General features: G+C 42.4%; 1 protein-coding gene across 6 annotated transcripts in view; it reads left to right on the plus strand.

The window, feature by feature from the left end:
• The window catches only part of Agtpbp1 (ATP/GTP binding carboxypeptidase 1), a 118,046-nt gene that overhangs the window by 43,043 nt on the left and 55,627 nt on the right, over positions 1-19,376 (plus strand). For 5 of the 6 annotated variants that reach the window (XM_051194162.1, XM_051194164.1, XM_051194166.1 and 2 more), the window contains 5 exons: positions 2,236-2,273; positions 5,664-5,872; positions 7,090-7,267; positions 14,758-14,855; positions 18,803-18,919. In XM_051194162.1, the coding sequence (XP_051050119.1) occupies positions 2,236-2,273; positions 5,664-5,872; positions 7,090-7,267; positions 14,758-14,855; positions 18,803-18,919 (640 nt within the window). The remainder of the gene's footprint in view (positions 1-2,235; positions 2,274-5,663; positions 5,873-7,089; positions 7,268-14,757; positions 14,856-18,802; positions 18,920-19,376) is intronic. The other variant, XM_051194167.1, reaches the window with a different exon arrangement.

Genomic DNA, 19,376 nt, shown 5'->3' on the forward strand with positions numbered 1-19,376 from the left:
TTCCTTACAAGAGGTCATGTCCACACCCCGAAGCCATACCATAAGCCCTGCTCCACAAATCTGTTGGCGGAACAAGATGCTACTACGTCCACACAGGTGTACTCTTTTTTTTTTGGCTTGGTAGACAGTTCTGAGTGCTGTATATCTCCAGGCCCACAGAGTGTTTTAATCACTTTTAAGGCTATAAGAGGATAGGAACTGTGATGATAAACATGTTTTAGTTCACGTTACTGTTATACTTAGTCTTTATGGTATGATAACTCCACAGAGTGGGAATTTTCAGCATTCCAGGAAACTGCCAGGCTTGTAGTCCATTGTGTTTTTGAGTCTGGGTTCTGCTTACAGAATCTCCATGTGTTTTTCCGTTCTGGAAAGGGGACTGCAGTGAGTCCCCAGGTTTTGAAGGTCAGATGGTGCTGGTTGGTGAGCCTCTGCACAGTTCCTGTAAGACTCACTGGCTTCTAGCCCCTACACATCAGACAGGAACTGTTTCTAGCAGGCAGGCTCTTTGGTCTTCTGTAACGCTTGACTTGCTTCTAGGCATTGCCTGCATACAGCAGACAGTCTTCTTTAGTTCCAAGAAGTGTCTCTGTTCTGTCTTCAAAATAGACATGTCCACCATAGCGAGACTGCACATGAGTGACGTGCAGATCCCACTGAATGATGCAGGCAACCTTGATGTCCCAAAGGAGAGCCTGGCCCTTGTGATTTCACCAAGTGCCCAGTAGCAGCACCTCCCCATCTAGGTGCTCCACCCACCCTAGGTGCTCCACACCTGAGTATTTGATGGGCTCAGAGGTCTTTGTCCAAACAGAAAGTACTTTTCTGATGACTGCCTTTGTGGCCTACCCACCCTGAATGTCCCCACCTGCCCTTGGGAGCGCTGTGGTGGCCACACAGCTCACTAGTAACCCTTGTTGATTTCCTTAAAGGAACACCTTTCTGAGTTTGTAATTCCCGCCTGTTATCAACAAGTGGCTTATATTGTTTTCCTTATAGGACTGTGGTGTGTGTGTGTGTGTGTGTGTGTGTGTGGTTTTAGGCATACTGTAGTTTAGCTTCCATAGCTTCCATATCCACAAACCATGTATTTCTGGTATAGTTGTGAATGCTTGTTTCTAGGTCTAACTGTGGTTGGTGTTCATCCATTGCAGACCTTCTGGTCTCTTACATTTTGTGCATCTCTTCATCTGATCACTGTTTCTGTCCGTTACCACCAACACATGACCTGCTATTCATCACCAGAGTTTTAATTTCTTATGTAGTTTTATAGGTGTACACATCCTCTTACCTAATGTAGATTATCAAATTATCTGTTGAAGTGATGTTTGTTTTAATATCTGTCCATGAAGGAGGAGTATGTAGTAGGCATTCAACAAATGCTTGATGGTGAGTAAAATGCTTAATCTTGATACTACACATATTTTTAGTGAAAATTATAGTTAACACCAACAAGGAGATTTTATACTATGTAGGCTTGTATTTTTGAAATTGAAATGGAGGGACATTTTTTTCCCCCCTAGTATCCTACTTTTTATAAACCATTTGGTTCACAGCTTTCTACAATGATAGATAATGTGTCTTTATGGCTCATTATTGGCAGCGGATATCACTGTGTAACTGAGTATGTTCAAGAAAATGTATGTACCTTCAACTTTTAGGGCTCTTTCCATGTCCTGTGGGGATAATAATTAGGTTTACTTCCAAGTTGCACAGGTTACGGTTACCCCATGTGTCAGAGTTCAATCACTGGCACCGAACAACCTATGTGAGAAAGCTAAAGACTCACGCAGCCCTCTGCAGGCCTGAACTAGACTGTTAAAACTTGTTCTTACTTCATTGTTTTGTAACTGGTGCCCCTGAATTTTCACTTTTGTTGTTTGTGAACTCTCTAAAGGTCAAATGTACATACTGTAATTGATTTCGTTTATCCAATTTCTGACAAAGACTTAGACAATGTTAATTTTATTAAAATCTTACAAGCACTTTGAGTATTTTAATCTTAGTATCTAATTTTGAACTGAGAGAGAGATACACACAAAATAAACACCAAATAACCAGTGCTGTTACAAGGGTAAGTGCATTTGGAATGGGTGATAGACCAGTGCTGTTGCAAGGGTAAGTGCATTTGGAATGGACGATAGACAAGATAGTATTTGACAAGATTGCACGCGTTTACTGTAGATCCATTTCACTAGTTTTGTTGTTGTTTGTGTTTTCTTGTTGTGTTAACAGGGTTGCTTTAGACACTCTTGCTGCATTGCTAAAATCAAGTAAGTTTTTCAATACTAGAAATAATAGTAATTAAAATACTCTAAATATATATGTGTTCAAGAAGCTGGAAAGTAGATTTAGTGTATATAGTTAATCTAGTTTCTTATAGTTAAAGTTATAGATATATTACTCATTTCTCTTAAAAACGCCTATATGACCTTTACTTATTTTCTTCTAATGGCAAGGCTTTATGCTTATGTCAGTAAGTTAGAAATATGAAAATGATGTGCTTGAATAAATTATCCAAATGGCTATAATGTATTCTAGCTCAGTTAGCATTGTCATTGTAATGCATATCAGCTTCATATAACGTAAATTAACCTAGTGTCTTTTATTAGAAATAATTTTGTTTTTACTGTAAGTTCAAATTTATAACATTGAAAATGTTACATGATGTAAATTTATAGCAGTGGTAAATTGGTCTGCACAGACCTCAGTCTGTCTTCTGAGTTGAAGCATGGGGAATGTGGCTTCCCAAGCAGTTGGAGAACAAGGGTTTCCTCACCAACAGGCTCAGGATGTCTTTAAAACATTTTCATAGTATTCTCCCAGATGATCAGTTGCTTACTTAACATTTAGTCTTGACAGTTAGCCTTAAATTTGCCGTTGATGGCTTTAACATGCCCTCCTCTCCCAGTACATAATGGGGAGTTTGTCAGAGACTATTGTCAGGGTGCAGTCACCTTGTTTACTTGGTCTTCATGACTATATGTTTTTAATAGTAACATGATTAATTAAATTAAAAGTTTGATCTTCCTGGAACAGTGGCAAGCACCTGTTACCCCAGTAGGTAGTAGGTCGAGGCAGGGGGATAGGTGGCCCATTCAAGGCTAACTTGTCTACATAGTGAGTTTCAGGTCAGTCATGGCTGCACAGTAGGTCTTGTCTTTAAAAACAAAAGTAAAATTAAGTTTAAAATTATGGTTTTTGTTGTTTACCAGAATTCGTATTTACACTTTCACCCTTGGGATGGAGTGGACGGGTCCCAGTGGGTGCTTTTATCTGTGATGTGATAAAGGGTAGACCAGGGTCCCATGTGATGAAGCAAAGCATCTGATGAATACTTTGTATTTCATGCCTCTTCAGTTTACACTGCACAGCACAGGCGCTTAATGCAAAGCAGTATTTAGTGTCTGGCTGTCTGCAGTGTGAAATGGACCAGGGCACTTCGGAGCATCCTCTCTTACATTAAAACTTGCTTATTGTGGGGCAGCCACTTACGTTAGAGGAGCAGTTTGCTGCCTGAAGTAAGTGTGGGAAGGAAAGCGAGTGTAGGAGTGTAATGAGTGTAACAAGAGTGTGAAGCTCAGGGCCCTACTGAACGCACATCACATGGCGCAGCTTAATGAAAATTGAGGCTTCTGTGCTTTGAAAGGGAGTTTTGTACCTGAGTTTATGAGTAAAGCCCTTTTATTAATTTGTTTTAATTATGCTCAGTGCAGATTGTAGATAGCTCATCATTTTTTAAGGACCAGTTCAGCACCTGTGTTTGAATTCTAATGAATTTTTTATTTGGCATTTAATTTTAAAATGTAAGCTTTTCCCCTAAGTATCATTCAGGCTGTTGTAGATTCCAGCAGAAACAAAGTTGTAAATACTGCAGCAACCATAAAGCTTTTTAACTAAGTCTTATTCATAGCTACTAAAAGCTTGTACGTGTCAAGTGGTGTAAACAAAAAGTGTGTATTCACTTAAAATACTTTCTTAGTTGCTGTTGTTTTTGAGACAATGTGTGATCTATCCCAGGCTGGCCTGAACTTGCTATATAGAAAGGGGTGACTTTGAACTAATCTTCCTGCCCACACTTCCCAAGTGCTGAGATTACACATGTGCACTAGCTTGCGCAGTTTCTGTGATGCTGGAGGATGAACCCAGGACTTTGTGCCTGATAGGCCAGCACCTTATCAACTGAGTTAGATTCCCTAACCCAAAATACAAGAGAATGTTGTTGGCCAAAGCAAGCAGTTGAACTGATAATATAAATAGCCACAGCCTCGCAGAAAACTAGCTATCTTAGATATGGTAGAGGGTCGTTTTTGTTTGGTTTTAATTTTCTCTCTTGTCTGAGACAAGATCTTGTTGCAATAACCCAGGCTGGCATTCCCCCTGTTCCCGCCACCCAGGTGCTGGCATCAAACAATGCTCTCCTAAGAAAACCACCTCCTCTTGATGAGCATTCTACACCTCTCCAATGTCAGAGTATAGTTCTGAAAGAGAATAGATGTATCTTAGTGTTATGATTTAGTCTACATGAGCATGTGTAGAAAGTAATGATCCTTCTAAGCAGCTAAAGCCAGCATCATCTTGGGTCCATAACATAAGCAAGGTTGCTTGTGGGTAAATTTGAGGTTAAGAACAGATTAGAGTTTGTTTGCACCTCAGCAACCCCTGGTGGGTCATTGCCCACTCCTCTGCTCTTAGACTGCCTCATAGACTGCCACAGCAGCTCGGGGACGCTGTGTGTTGGCACGATGGCATTCCATGGCTGCTGTTTTAGTAGATGTGTTCTTTTGGGGAGTGATCTTAAGTGTAAGAAAGTCAGTTCAGATTTATGGGTTTATTATAGTTTTATTCCATTAAAATTGACCACTTTCAGAAAACCTATAGTTTTTTTTTTGTTGTTGTTGTTGTTAAGATTTTAAGTACCTAGAAATAACTATTTTCTAATCACATACTATTTCTTACCTTTTATGTAAAACAAGTTTTATTTTAAATTTTGTGTATTAGGGAGTGGATGTCTAAACAGTTGTGGAGTAACTAGAATAGTTGCTTATACCAGGAAGATAAATTTTGTAAGTAACAAGAGCTGCAATCCAGTGGGGTTAATTTTAATGGGACACAGATTTTGTAATGAAAATAAGCAAGAGTGATGGTTGCTTTTAACACAGTCACGTTCGTAGTTAGTCAGTAAAAGCATTATGTTTCTGTCTTATAAAAAAGATCATATAACTTTCAAAATGTATAGAGTTTTAAAATCAGCATAACATTAACAATTAGAGACCGGATGTTAGCAAATGCACTCATTTTCAGTCGTTTCCTTTGAGACAGCACTTCCCTTAAGTTCCGCTAAGGCCCGATTGGTGTCACACTTGTGCGCCTGCCTTCCCCTTGTGGGTGCTGGGATTGCAGGGCTCAGCACTAGGAAAGAAGGAAGGGGATTTCAGTTGTAAATCATGATAAGATAATAGGAGAGAATGTGTCTAGAGACTGTACTGGTTTCTAGCACTTGTCATAATTATTTTGTTAGAATTTTATTAAATATGTGCCTGTTCTTTTTTTAAAGGCTGGGGAGTCATCACAGTACTGATATTCTGCGTTTTGTTTAATTCATGTTAAAACTTTCTCCTGTCATTTATAAAATCACCTTTCCCAATTTTCTCTTGTTAAAGAAACAAATGCCAGGAGAGCCGTAGACAGAGGATATGTTCAAGTGCTTTTAACAGTTTATGTAGATTGGCACCGCCATGACAACCGGCACAGAAACATGCTCATCCGGAAAGGCATCTTACAGAGCTTGAAAAGTGTCACAAACATCAAGCTGGGAAGAAAGGCGTTTATCGATGCCAATGGTATGAAGATTCTGTACAACACCTCACAGGTAAGCTGCCTTGTCTCCTCATTCTGCTGATGTGCTAATGACACTACTCTGGTTCTTAAGAAAAGTGATTTATCATGCAAGTACTTAGGAAAGTGAACATAGTATAAATATAGTTTAAAATTCTATAAAACCAATATTCCCAATTGATTTTTACCTGTGACCTTTGAGATGGTTGGAGAGTGGCAAGAGCTCATGCCTGGAGCGGGAGTCTCAAACTGTCGTGTATGAACCGCGCACACAAGGGAGGGTTTCCTTGTAGCTGTGCTGCATGCGTGACCAGGTCGGCAATTTTGTGTGCTGTCAAGGTATCTGAGGATTCTCTAGCTGGCGGGGCAGTTCTGCTTGAGCTTTGGGAATGCTTTCCTGCTGGACAGAGCCATGGCCATGACCATTTTTCAGTTCATACGGAACACAGAGAGATGAAAGCTTCAAGTAGCCTGCTTGCTCTGCTAGGCATCTTAAGTGCACACACCCCTGACAGCATACCGATGACCCTGTAGGAGCCTCTCATTAGCGGGATGGAGGGCGTTGCGGTGCAGCCATCTTCTGTCCTTTGAAATGACCAGGCACTTTTTAAACTTCTCCCTTGCTTTTCCACACAACGAGCCTTTCCGCACGTCAGTGGTTAAGGCATCTAAACACTTGATGTGTCACTGAGTGTTTTCATTTCTCTGTTTACCGTCTAGACACACAGTAATAGTCACTTGATCTATGGTAATGAGTCAGGTGGCTTAATTTGTGTGTTGAAAGTTGTGTAGTATATCCTCGTGCCGCTGAAAGGTCAGTTGTCACGACAGCATTGGCCAGCCAGCCTCTTCGGGGTTGCGGTGGGGTCTGCTTCTTTCCACTGTTGTCTTACCAGGTGACAGAGAGCCCGGACCTGAGAGGCGCATTAGTGCAGACGCACACATTTTATTTCTCACACCTTCAGTTCCCAACACTTCCTTCCTCTTCTTCATGCCTTACACCAAGTGTCTGAGTGATTTTTATTGTCAAAGATAAGTACTAATTTTTGCCCAGTGAACATTTGAGGAAAAATCCTACTGAACCAGCCCCATACGACTCCTGGGTACAGAAATTTCTGGAGTAAAGCTGTTTTATAACTATATTGTGTTATAGTTTTAGTTTGTGTGGTTGTGGCTAAGAAGTCATTATTGTTAATTTTGAATACAGCGGTGTTGAACTGCCCACTAACTCTCTTGTCCTTGTCTGAACAGGAGTGCTTGGCTGTCAGGACTCTGGATCCACTCGTCAACACCTCTAGTCTGATAATGAGGAAGTGTTTCCCCAAAAACCGCTTGCCACTCCCAACCATTAAAAGCTCTTTCCACTTCCAGTTGCCCGTTATCCCTGTGACTGGGCCTGTAGCTCAGCTCTACAGTCTGCCCCCTGAAGGTAGGGCTGGGCGGCCCGGGGACGCTGATGACAGTCACTTTAAACTTGTGTCTGATTCCTCCGTGAAAGGCCTTAATGTGAGCATGATAAACCCTCACATTTATTTTAGTCAGTAAGCATATGTTTGGGTGTAAGAAATTGGGATCTCATAAGGGAAGTACTGTGTTGCATGTGTGTCAAAGGGAGTCGTGAAAGCACACGAGAAGTGACTCAATAACCAGTTCTCAGAGTGCAAGAAGGTGGCATCAGCTGCTTAGGCCATTCATTATGTTTATTTAGCATTACCTGTGTAGTTTAAAAAAAAATGACTGCTCATGAAGACGATGGCGGGCGTGTATGTGTGTTGTTTGTGCCACACACATTATGCTCATGCTACAGTGAACGTGTAAAGGTCAGAGGACAACCTTCAGAAGTTGGTTCTTTTTTTTTCCCGCCAGTGGGTCCCAGGGACCAGAGTTTAACATCAGGCTTGCTGGCAGCCTTGGAAGAAAAGTGAAATTATTTGAGGTAGGCTGTATGTCATTTTTAGTGTAATCCTGCAGGCATGTAGTAAGGAAGAATTTAAACTTTCCGGCGTGGTTTCTGTTTGTTTTTGTTGGTATCTGCTGGAATGGAGAAGAGAAGCAGTTGTGGGATGTGGGGTTAAAAGGGCCAAGGAAAAATGCCCTGCACATGCCCTGCACCTGACTTGACCTTAGGACCAGGGCTTGCCTTGTACCAATCCCTGAGCTTGCCCCACAAAAACCCACTGATTCCCAAGACACCCTGGAAAGCTCCACCCTCCTCCCCAAAGAAATCCCATATAAGCTCTGGACCCTGATCTATTTGTTGCGATTTCTCAACTGAGGCAGCCACCCTCCTGGATTCTTCTTCCCATTAAAAACTCTTGAGTGAGGTTTGTTGTGTGGTGTGACATTTTCACTGGAGTGCAGCCCAGCTGTAAAGAACTGAGACCCATGTTCAGGGGGTCTGAGTCAGTCCCATGATGGATTCCCAGCTATCAGTCTGGGGTCCATTAGCTCCTTCTTGTTCAGGTAAGCTGTCTGTGGGTTTCTGTAGCCTGCTCTTGTCCTCCCTCTGTGCATCTGGATTCAAGTTCGGCTCAGTGTTTAGTTGTGGGCATTTGCTTCTGTTTACATGAGCTACTAGATGAGGGCTCCATGATGGTGGATAAGTTAGTCGTTGACCTCAATATTAGGGAAGGGCATTTAAGGTAGCCTTTCCACTGTTGCTCAGATTGCTAGTTGGGGTCAGTCTTGTAGGTCTCTGGACATTTCTCTAGGTTCAGTTTTCTCTTCAAATCTATAATGGCTCCCTCTTTTATGTTCTCTCTCGCTTTCTCTCTTCCTCTCTCTCTCTCTCTCTCTCTTTCTCCCTCCCCCTCTCTCTTCTATTCCTACCCTGACTCAATCTTCCTAGTCCCACGTGCTTTCCTCTCCTTCCCTTCTCTTTCTCCTAGTTCCCTCTCAAAAAACAAAACAAAACAAAAAACAAACAAACAAACAAAAAAAAACCCCAAACAAAACTGTAACACTTTCTCTGGGGATACTTTCTCTTAGCAGAGCAGGGTTGTCACACCTGGGGACTCGAGTGGATCTGTAATAATACTTCCCAGAGAAGAGCCCAGCTGTGACACTTCCCCAGAGCAGAGCTGTAACTCTTGCATTGGAACCTCCCTGGAGCAGGGCTGTAAGCTGCTATGCTTACAGTGTCTTTGTGGTGTTTCTGGCTCCTGACTGCCAGGATATCTTTCCATCCAGGCCGCAATACATACATGGATATTCATAGAATTCTGTGTTCTTTTATGTCTTTGGAAAAGTTTATTTTTATTATTCACAAAATACTTGGAATACATGTTTTAAAAGTTTTCAAGTAATCATTAGATTTTAACCTTAATATGGATTTATTAATGGCATATATCATAAGGTATATCATTAATATAAAAATATTTAATTATCTAAGCACAGATCTAATAGGCATAAAATGGCAAAATGCATCATTTAGAAATATCTTTCAGAAGTCAGACTGGAGAGGTAGCTTGCAGGTAATGGCATGTTATGTGAAGCCTGAGGGACTGAGTTCAATCCTTAGGGCCCATATGGTAGAAGATAGACTCTGGCAAGTTATCCCATGACCTTTATTTACAGGTGTGTGTCAGAGAGAGAGGTGGGGAGAGAAAGGGGGGAGGGGGAGGGAGAGAAGAAGGGGAGAGAGAAAGAGGAGAAAGATTTAAAAAATACAAAGTTTAAAAGTCAACAAGATTTAGTGTAGTAAGTTCTAAGTGACATGGTTTTCTAATTCCTTCTTTCTGTTCCTTTGTAATTTCCCACAGACTTGGAAAGTGAGGGCATTTGTAGCAATTGTGAAAGGCAAGGCGGGCAAGAGGACTCTGTGAAGCAGCTATACTGCTGTGGTAGAGACAAACATGGCTTCCTCCTCTCAAGGGCAGAATCTCTGGCTCCAGAAATGCCACTAGCATTCAGTTTGGAGGGACAGTCAGGGAGTTTTGGAAATCTTTCTTTCCTCTGTCTAAATACCAGATTCTGGTGGTGTGAGCTGTAGGTGTTTGTGGTTCTGGCTGGTAGAAGGCTCTGGAAGCTCTTCTATGATGCAACAAGTACCAGGAGGGAGGAAGTAGAATATATCCTCATAGTGATGTGTAGTCAGAATCCAGAGTAAGGGCTAGCAAAAGTTCATCTGCAGTGTAGTGAATTCACCCGGCATGGGGGAAAGTGTGAAAGGTGATATTTTCCTGCGGTCTCTTTTTCTGTATGTTTCTCAGACTTGATGAACCACTAAACTAGAGATGTGTCTGTTTGTTAACTCACGAGCCTTCATTAAAATGGGATGGGAAGACTTTGGTAGCGATGCTCTTGGCCCAAAGAGGATGATGTCCTCATTCTGTTTTCTGTTCTAGGGTGTCAGAATTGTGTTATAGCCTTCCTCAGCTAAAATGTGAGCACCTCTGGGATAAGTCTAGACTGTTTCTTGCCCATACTATCAACAAACTCTCTACTTGTGGGTGATTAGATGGGTGTTCTGACTTAGTATGGACACCACTGAACTAGGGCTCCATCTCACAAGGAATTCTTCACTTCAGGGACCTGTTACCTGTCCAGGCTCCCTCTGTTTTGGAGTGATTAACTATAAAGTTGTTAGGGAGTTTCCACCATACTATGCAGGTATTGATGATTTGCTAGCGACAGATGTGTGGTAGGACAGCTCACACCACAGGAGCACCCTGGGTTCATTGTTTGTTACAAAGGACAGGACACGGGTACAGGGAGGGAGGCACAGCATGAGACCCATGCTCTCTGCAGGCACATCCTCCTCCTAGCATTGATGTCTTCACGAGCCAAGAAGACAAGCCATGGTTGATTAAACCATTGATCGCTGATGGCTGACTAGTTTGTAGGCCCTCCTTTTCTCTTCAGAGGCTGAGAAACAGGGTTGAAGTTCCCAGCTCTTTCTTTAATCAGCCTCCATGCCGAAGCTATCTGGGGTCCTACTAATGGTCCTGTCATTAGAGCAGAAGACATTCCTGCCACCCAAGAGAGCCCAGGGGATTTTGGGAACTGTCATGACCCAGGGACGAGATGTAATAGCTCTCTATCACAACAGTACTGTTTTAACCACTGCCTTCTCTTTAGCATCCTTTAAACTGCGTGGATAGTTATAAGGGTACATTTAGTATTTGCTGAGTGGGTAGAGCTGGACTCAGGACTTGCCTTCTTGATTACTCAGTGCCAAAAGGTAGTGAAGTACCATCTGTGGAGATCTGAAAGAGATGGTTTCTGAGCCTTTCCCTGGCCTCCACCACGAAGGTGGTGTGTTCTTAGAGATGAGGTATGGCACTGTGTATCTTAGGTGCCCTTCCTTAAGTGATGCACAGTGGAGTATTGCTCTAGCTACTCAGACGATGGAATCTGATGTTGAAAATGCAGAGGGCCCCACAGAAGGGCAGTTGTTCTCAATCCTAGGACCTGCCCACGCTGTGACACTTAATAGCCCCTGCATTATTACTATGATATAACAACCTGTTTTAGAGCCAGGCTCATAATATTTGTTACCATAAACAGAGCCTTTTACATGAACAAATAAATGTGATGTTGACAGATGTCTAATAATAATTCTTGCATTTCTAAAATGGTAATTGCAGAAATGCACATTTTCATATGTAACATACAGGACCACACAAGCTGACGTCATCAGAGGCTGCCCTGTGTCTTTCTGGGTAAAACTTTGGGGGCTTTTGTTTTTCTTGAATGAACTATGTAAAAGGGAGTTTCAGAGGTGACTAACGAACCCTTGAGAGATCTGTTTGAAGCATGAGCTTCAGATGGTAGGTCTGAACAGACAAAATACTCTTATTAAAGGCTGCTGTGTTGTGGGGCAGAAGGCAGGCAGATCTCTGTGTTTGATGCCAGCCTGGTCTACAGAGTGGCTCCTGTGACAGCGAGACCTACACGAAGAGACTCTATCTAAACAAAAGCCCAAAGCCACAACAACACGATTGTGCTAACAGATTAGGACTCTTAAAGAGCAGATACTTACTGGGTAGTTAAAGGGGTAGGGAGCTTGATGGGAAACCAGCAGATATGAACCACACAGAGGCGAGAAGCACTGTTTACCCAGAGTGTAGCCCCGGAAGGAAGCACAGACCGCACAACAGAGGGTAGTCAACCCTACAGTCAGTGACGTCGTTGGTGGGTGAGCAAACATGCCCCTAAGTCCCTGGCGAGTTACATAGAGAAGGGTCCAGAAGTCAGAGTTGTGCTGGAGAGAGCACTCAATAGTACATTTGAATATATAATTGACATAGTATTTTAGGGACACATAATCGAGTAAAACTGACTGGAATAATAAAAACCAGAAATGGAGTGTGTAGTCAAGTTTGTTTGATGATATCAACTGTTGATGATGTCATAGATTAGTTCTCTCAACTTTCAAGGAATTTTCCTATGCTTTATTTTCCAGAGCATAGAAAAAAGAGAAAAGTTTAGAAGCTAGCATGATGCTGAAATCAAAACCTGGTAAGGATTACCGGAAACAACCAACAGCTGAATCCCACTAATCTAAACAAATGTACAAACTCCAAAACAGAGCAAATTGAACTGGGCAATGTTTATTTGTGTAGGACGTCTTGATCATTTTTAAGAAATGAAGTTCACTGTAATATTAAAATGGGCAAAATTTATTAGTTACTTCAGTAAATACCAGGAATTGATTCCAGATACAATTCATTAAGGAAATTGGCAGTTATTTTAAATAGTGTTATTAACTTTTATATATACCAAACTTCAGAAATAGTAATGAAACATTAAAGGATGTATCTCAAACATGTAGCTAAGGCAGTAACCTAGAGAAAGAAAGGCCTTAAGCCCATTGAGAGGGCTATATGTATGACCTGTGGGGGGCATTGTTACAGGGTTACCCAGTAAACCATGACAAACAGTTGAAAAGCACGAGCTATAAGGGAAATGAATAAAACATAGTTGTTTTCCTGTGTCTGTGTCTGTGTCTGCATGAATGTGGGATCAAACCTTTAATACACATAGCATATCACTGCCTAAAACTGTATTCATATACACAGATGCATCCGTACCTGTAGGCTGCCCTTACAGATCTAACACGTACATCGAGGGGGAGTGAACCACATTTATAGGCACAGTGAAGGCAGCTCCTTTGTTTATAGCTTTTACGTCCTTTTAGGAGCTGCAGGCTCTTTCGTTAACGATGGCGCCCAGGGATGCCCTGTATTTGCCTTACTAGCTATCAGTTGTTCCCTTCCCTGCACTGCTGCTGTTAGTAGATACAAGGAAGCCGAGGACAGCTGGGTCTGTAGCCACTGGTTTCGACTGTGTGCTGTGGTTTGGTCAGTTCTTAGCAGTGCAAGGCTGTCAGGGAGCCCAGGTGCTCTGAGGCTGTGTGATGCTTCATTCACACTTGGAGCGTGTACCCAAAGGAAAGGCTTGAAACACTTTCCCTCCAAATCTGCACTATTGAATTAGGTGTTTCTCCTGTTTTCAATAGGCTTTTGTTGAATTTAGTACATTTTCCCCTAAATACCGTTTTTCTATTATTCTTCTTTCAATTCTGCTCCTTCCACTTCATCCACGACAGACTCTGCTGTTAGACTTAGGGTAAATGGATCCATGTTGGATCTCAGTGGACTAGGCCATCAAAGAACATTTGTAGCTTCTCATAAGAAAGTATACACCAAGGGGCGGCCTTCTCCTCTCTTCCAGAGAATTCAACTGATTTGGGGTATAGGTTTATGACTTTGCATCACACACCACTGGTCAGGAATTATCCATAGGAGTCACTGTTGCAGCACAGGCTGGGATTCCTCAGCTCAAATGCAAGGGCTCCATTACTAATATTAGGCAAAGCAGGACTGTACTGATGGGAGGGAGGCGTCAGTAATCTGTCTACATCACAGTGGACACTGAAGTCAAGTAGCGTAGGAAAGCACCTCTCAGTGCCTCCCGTGTGGGTTGAAAGAGCAGCCTGGTGCTTTTCTCCTGCCCCATGACATTTATGCCCCATGTCCTTTTACGCGGAGCTCCGTGCGCGTTTCTGCAAGCAGTTTTCTTTCGCTTCTTAGTCTGGCTTTGGCCTAGACACTGAACTGCCTCTTGCTTGGTCTCGCTTCACTAGTAGGTTCTCCTCTCACACCTGCCAGAAAATGCAAGTTGTATCAAGCCATTCTTTTCTTGGAAATCCTGTGCCTGTGTTCTGTAGGTTTAAAATCTAACTGACTTGCCTGTCTGGATATCTATCCTATCTTATTCTTGTTTAAATTTCTCAAATACACTGTACGTGCCAATCATATTTATTTTCCCAATATTCTATCAGTGCACTTTCTTACATCCTTTCACAGCTTCACGACCCTGTCTCTCGGTCTCCTGCAGGCGCTGCCCTTGGCGTGGTCAGTGGTCATGCCTTGGCCCGATGCAGTTTGTGTCCATTTACTGTCTGGTTCTCCCGTGGCTTTCCTCCTTTGGGGCAGGAATTATATCTTCAAAAAATTAGTAGTTTGTTACCCAGTGTGTGGCACATGGCCATTGAAAGAAGTAATTGCAAAGGGATGAAGTGAGTCGTTGAGGGTTATCATGATGCTTTATCCTGCCTGCTGTAACATAGGACATTAGATTGTAACTGAGAACATCAGTAGTAAACATTTCATTCAGTTGGTAGTGTTTCCAAGTTTTAGGGCTCTTACACAAATGTTGTGAGGTTTCTAGGGTTGAGCTATCCTTATAGATGTTTTTAGTAAGGAATATAAAGAGGAAACAAAAAATTCCAATATATGATATTTTTGAAGAACAAAAGGGAAAAACAATTTATGTTGAATAGATGAATGTAATAGTTCAATTAAAGAAATCTCCTTGCCTGTCCTTGGAGGCCGGAACCCGTTATGCACGCCATGCATGTCTGCCTTGTAGATGCCTGCCTCTGACTGATTCTCAGTGTGTTCTGTGTCACAGTGGACGACGTAGTGGACGAAAGTGATGACAATGATGATGCTGACTTAGAAGCTGAAAATGAAGTTGAAAATGAAGATGACCTAGATCAAAATTTTAAGGTTGGTACATTTTTATCATTAGTAAACTGTATAAATCATGTATCTCTGCTTTGAAACAGATTTGCTGATCTGTAGGATTATAAATAAAATGTTGGAAACAGAAGGGCTCTAAGGGGAGTGGCTTGTGGCTGTGGTGTCAGGGCATCCCCTCCCCTTCTGTCAGCGGTCTTTACCGGGAATATAGTCTGCAGTGGAGGGGTGCTGTGATGATGTCACAGCATTAGGAGGGTTGCTGACTTGAGGAAATATGAGGCTGTTGGCTGAAGGGCTGCTGAGCTGAGCTGGCAGAGTGGCACTGTGTCTGGAGGTCTGGAAGACTTCTCTGCGTCATTTGGCACAGAGCGGCTGCTGCAGCATCTTTGGGAAAGCAGCCTGTTTGGTTGTCAGCTGCTTGGCTTGTGTACTGCCTGCTTTGAAGGGGAACCAGCTTGACTTTTGCCTGGTTCCTTTACTGTCTTTTTTTTTTTTTTTTTTTCCAGTCCCGGGCTATTGGGGTTGGAGAGGTAGATGGTGGCTCAGTCCCAGGCTATTGGGGTTGGAGAGGTAGATGGTGGCTCAGTCCCGGGCTATTGGGGTTGGAGAGGTAGATGGTGGCTCAGCAGTACACTAGTGCTTGCTGGTTTTGCAGAGGACCCGGTGCACTGCCCAGCATCTACTCGGCAGTGGATACATGTTTGTAACTCCAGCTCCATGGGACTTGACACTGCTTATGGCCTCTGCCAGCAGCAGGCACACATGCAGAACACATACATGTAGGCAGGCAGAACATTAAAAAATCTTGGAATACTACCTTGATTGGGGCACACTGTGTGTTTGACTTTCCAGAGTCTAGAATACTGGAAGATGTATCTTAATAATAATATAGAACCAATTTCACTACCACAGTGTGATCATAAAAATAGGGCAGGCTTTGATGCTAAGACACAAATCTGGGGTTCCCCGGGTGTTTGGACCTGACCTAAGCAGTGGAATTGGTAGTTCCCCGCTGTGAGTCATCTTCTCAGGTAAGGGGCCTGCTGAAATGTGTTTGGGATTTTTTGCAGGGTATGTGGGGGTCATGAAATTCATGAGGTGAGCACCACACTTTTCACATTAATCTTCACGAGTTTCTATCAAAATAGAAGAGTTTAGTAATAAACATTACAGCATGTCTGGTATAGTTGACTCTGCAGTGATATTCTGTTTGTGATCGAACAAATGAAGCTCGCCTGAAGATAAGAGTGCAGAGGTAAGCCACAGGTTAGCCACACACCCAGTGAAGAGCTAAGCCACAAGTTAGCCATAGAGGCCAGGCAGTGGTGAAGCACACCTTTAATCCCAGCACTGGGGAGACAGAGGCAGATGGATCTCTGTGAGTTCAAGGCCAGCCTGGGCTACAGGAGAGCATGAGAGTGAATCATTAGTCTAAAAGAGAAACGTAGCTCATTGATCCCAGCCCTTGGGGATGGCACACCTTTAATCCCAGCGCTAGAGAGGATATGAGGCAGGGGCTCAGGTCAGTGCAGGCCGAGGGCTCTCAGAGACAGGATCAGCCCTTTTGATCTGAGGTAGAGGTGAGAGCTAGTGCCCAGCTGCTTTGCTTTTCTGGTCTTCTGCTTGAACCCTGATACCTGTATCTGGGTTTTTAGTATTCATGCTACGTGAGTCTTCACATGTCACAGTTCTACTTAAAAGTAGCTCTGATGGTCAAGAGTAAAAAGATTGGGGAGCGAGGGCAATTGGAACAGTGCCTGATTTTGCTGCTGGAAAACTGCATTTGCCAGTGGGTTTGATATGTGTAACAGGTGTGTCAGCTCTTCTGGTCCTTTGCCATGAACATACACCATAACCGCAACACACATATCAGCATTCTACCAACTTGCCATCTCTGTCCAATTTATTATTTGCTCCTGTAATGTCTTTTATGAGGTTTTTTTTTAACCCTTTCTGCTGCAAGATTTAGCCTCAGATACTGAAGTTTGTTATTCTCTCACTTGGCCTGCTCATCTGAAACGTTTCCACAGATTTCTTTGCACTTGACATTGGAAGAACAGTTGTTGGTATCCATTTTTCACTGAGTTAGCAGTGGTAGTGATTGCTCACTTACTGTCTGCTTCACCTTAACAAAACGGTTATAGTTATGAGAAAAAAGGTATTTGTGGAACACTTAACCGTGTGCCAATCCAGGCTCTTCATGCCCTGTAACCATCAAATACATTCCCACAGCAGTGTAGACGAGGCACAGAAGGCTGTGTATGCACGTGCAGGCGCTGTGGAGCAGGGTCCATCTACCACCACTGCTGAGTGCTCCACTGAAATGTCTAGTCCATGACGCATGGAGCCAGGCTGTGAGCTGCAGCTGCATGGTCCTCTCTTGCCTGCCTGCTGCCTGCCTGCCTCTGACTTGTGTTGGCTGTTACACTTGGGCGTCCTCAGTTTCCTCACTATTAAGGGGAGGATCCACAGTGTCCCAGCAGGGCTGTGGTGTGTTTGGTGGTTGGCTTTCAGTCTGCCTTCCCCGCACCAGCCTGAGTCGATTACTGTTGTTTCCGCAGAGATTTCTGTCAGATGCTTTAGGTTTTAAACAACCCACCTGCAGGTAGCCATAAAAGTCAACACTCTGCTTCCTAATGCTAGAGTGGCTGTTCCTAAGAGTGAGCCATATGCCTCTGCATAGTCATGGCTGTCCTAGATCCCACTGTGTAGGCCAGATCAGCCTGGGACTCAGAGATCCACCTGCCTCTGCCTCCCAAGTGCTGGGATTAAAGGCACACACCACCACCACCACCTTCGAGAAAAAATATTTTTGTATTTTTTATTTTGGATGACTATACATTATTTGTTAATAGATTAAAAGCTTCCACAAAGTAATAATTACATGGTAGTGATAATATGTAAATAAAACCAATCTCTTATTAATAGTAATTACAAAATCTTATTTATTGATTATATAAATAAAAGCATATTCCCAAGTATAAAATATTGAGAAATATATATTTTCCTTAAAATTACTAGTTAATGTTCATATATAATTAGGTACAACATATGAAGGATTTAAGCATAATAAAATAAATTTCCTTTAGGGTTGAAATTAAGTAGTTTATTATGATACTATGATAAATAGAAAATTAAAAACGAGCTCCACCTGAAAGTTAGTAACTGGTCTGCGTCTCCTTACCCAGCTGTGAAAGTAGGGAATTGGTGAGAGGGGAGGCTCTGTGGGTCTGGGGGGAATTAACTCTTGCTGTCCTGTCATGAAGGAAGCATATCTTTAAGGAGGACAGCCAGGGCTACATGATGAGACTCACAAAATAGAAGATAAGGAATTTAGGGACAAAAGTGATTGATGAATTTTGGGCACTGGTGCCACTTCTCCTGGCCCTGCAAAAAAAAAAAAAAAAAAAAAAAAAAAAGCAGTGTGCACAGTGACAGTGGGCTTTGGACTATGAGGGGGTGTGGGACATGGCACTGGCTATAATGTGTGCATAAACGCATCACTGGGCGTGCCCACTCAGGCGGTGGGGATGAAATAAACGTGTCTGTGTCAGTACTGTCAGAGTGACTTAGACAGTAGAGTTTAGTGCCTGCCAGCGGATGGCAGCTACTTTGCTTGTTACCATTTTTGTTATGTATGAATGTTTTCAATTTAATTTTCTTGAGTCTTACTTTACAGCACAGTGATAGGGACATGGAGGAGAACATACATGATCTTTATTTGTGTGTGTGTGTGTGTTTTTGTCTTGACAAGCTTGAGAACGCTGTTACATTAATATTAATCATGACCAAACAACAAAAGCAGCACCATTGATAATCTATAACTAATTAAAAGGTCTGATTTATGCTTAAATTGAATATAAACTTTATTAGTGATTATTCACTAATCATAATATTTTGGGACATTTCAAGTATAATATACATTCTCTAACATTTTTGGGCTGTTATACTGACAGCATATTTTATTATTTCAGAATGATGATATTGAAACCGATATTAACAAATTAAGACCCCAGCAAGTGCCAGGACGGACTGTGGAAGAGCTGAAAGTATACGAGCGTCTTTTTCCTGAGCTGGCTGACGACTTCCAGGTATAGTATGGAAGGCTCGTCCGGACCTGGCTGGAAGAAAAAGTTCGTTTTTTCTCGGTTGTGTACATGATTGCCATTTTTCATTTCTGAAAAAAAAAAAAGAAAAAGAAAAACCAAAAAACAAAACCCGGCACTCAGCTTGCTTAGAAGAGAGAGCATTGGGTGTTTTTCACACTTTGTGATCACTTTGGTTCATCGTCTCTCTTGTGTTAGTTTGCCCCTTTAAGTAACGCTGAGGAGTCTGTAGCTTTACGCTTTCCTTTATAGTTATTACGTGATATAGCGGCAGTCAGAACAGAGAGGTCAGCCTGCAGCCCTGGAAATGCAGGGCGTTCTTATGAGCATTTCTTATTCTCATTTACTAAGATAAACTTATTCAGCTTGGGTGATACAACAAGCCATGTTGACTGAATTATTTGGCAGTTAGTAGATGTAGTGTTTTTTTTTTTTTTTTTTT

This window comes from Phodopus roborovskii, unplaced genomic scaffold (genome assembly GCF_943737965.1).
Source record: "Phodopus roborovskii unplaced genomic scaffold, PHOROB, whole genome shotgun sequence".
NCBI classification, from domain to species: domain Eukaryota; kingdom Metazoa; phylum Chordata; class Mammalia; order Rodentia; family Cricetidae; genus Phodopus; species Phodopus roborovskii.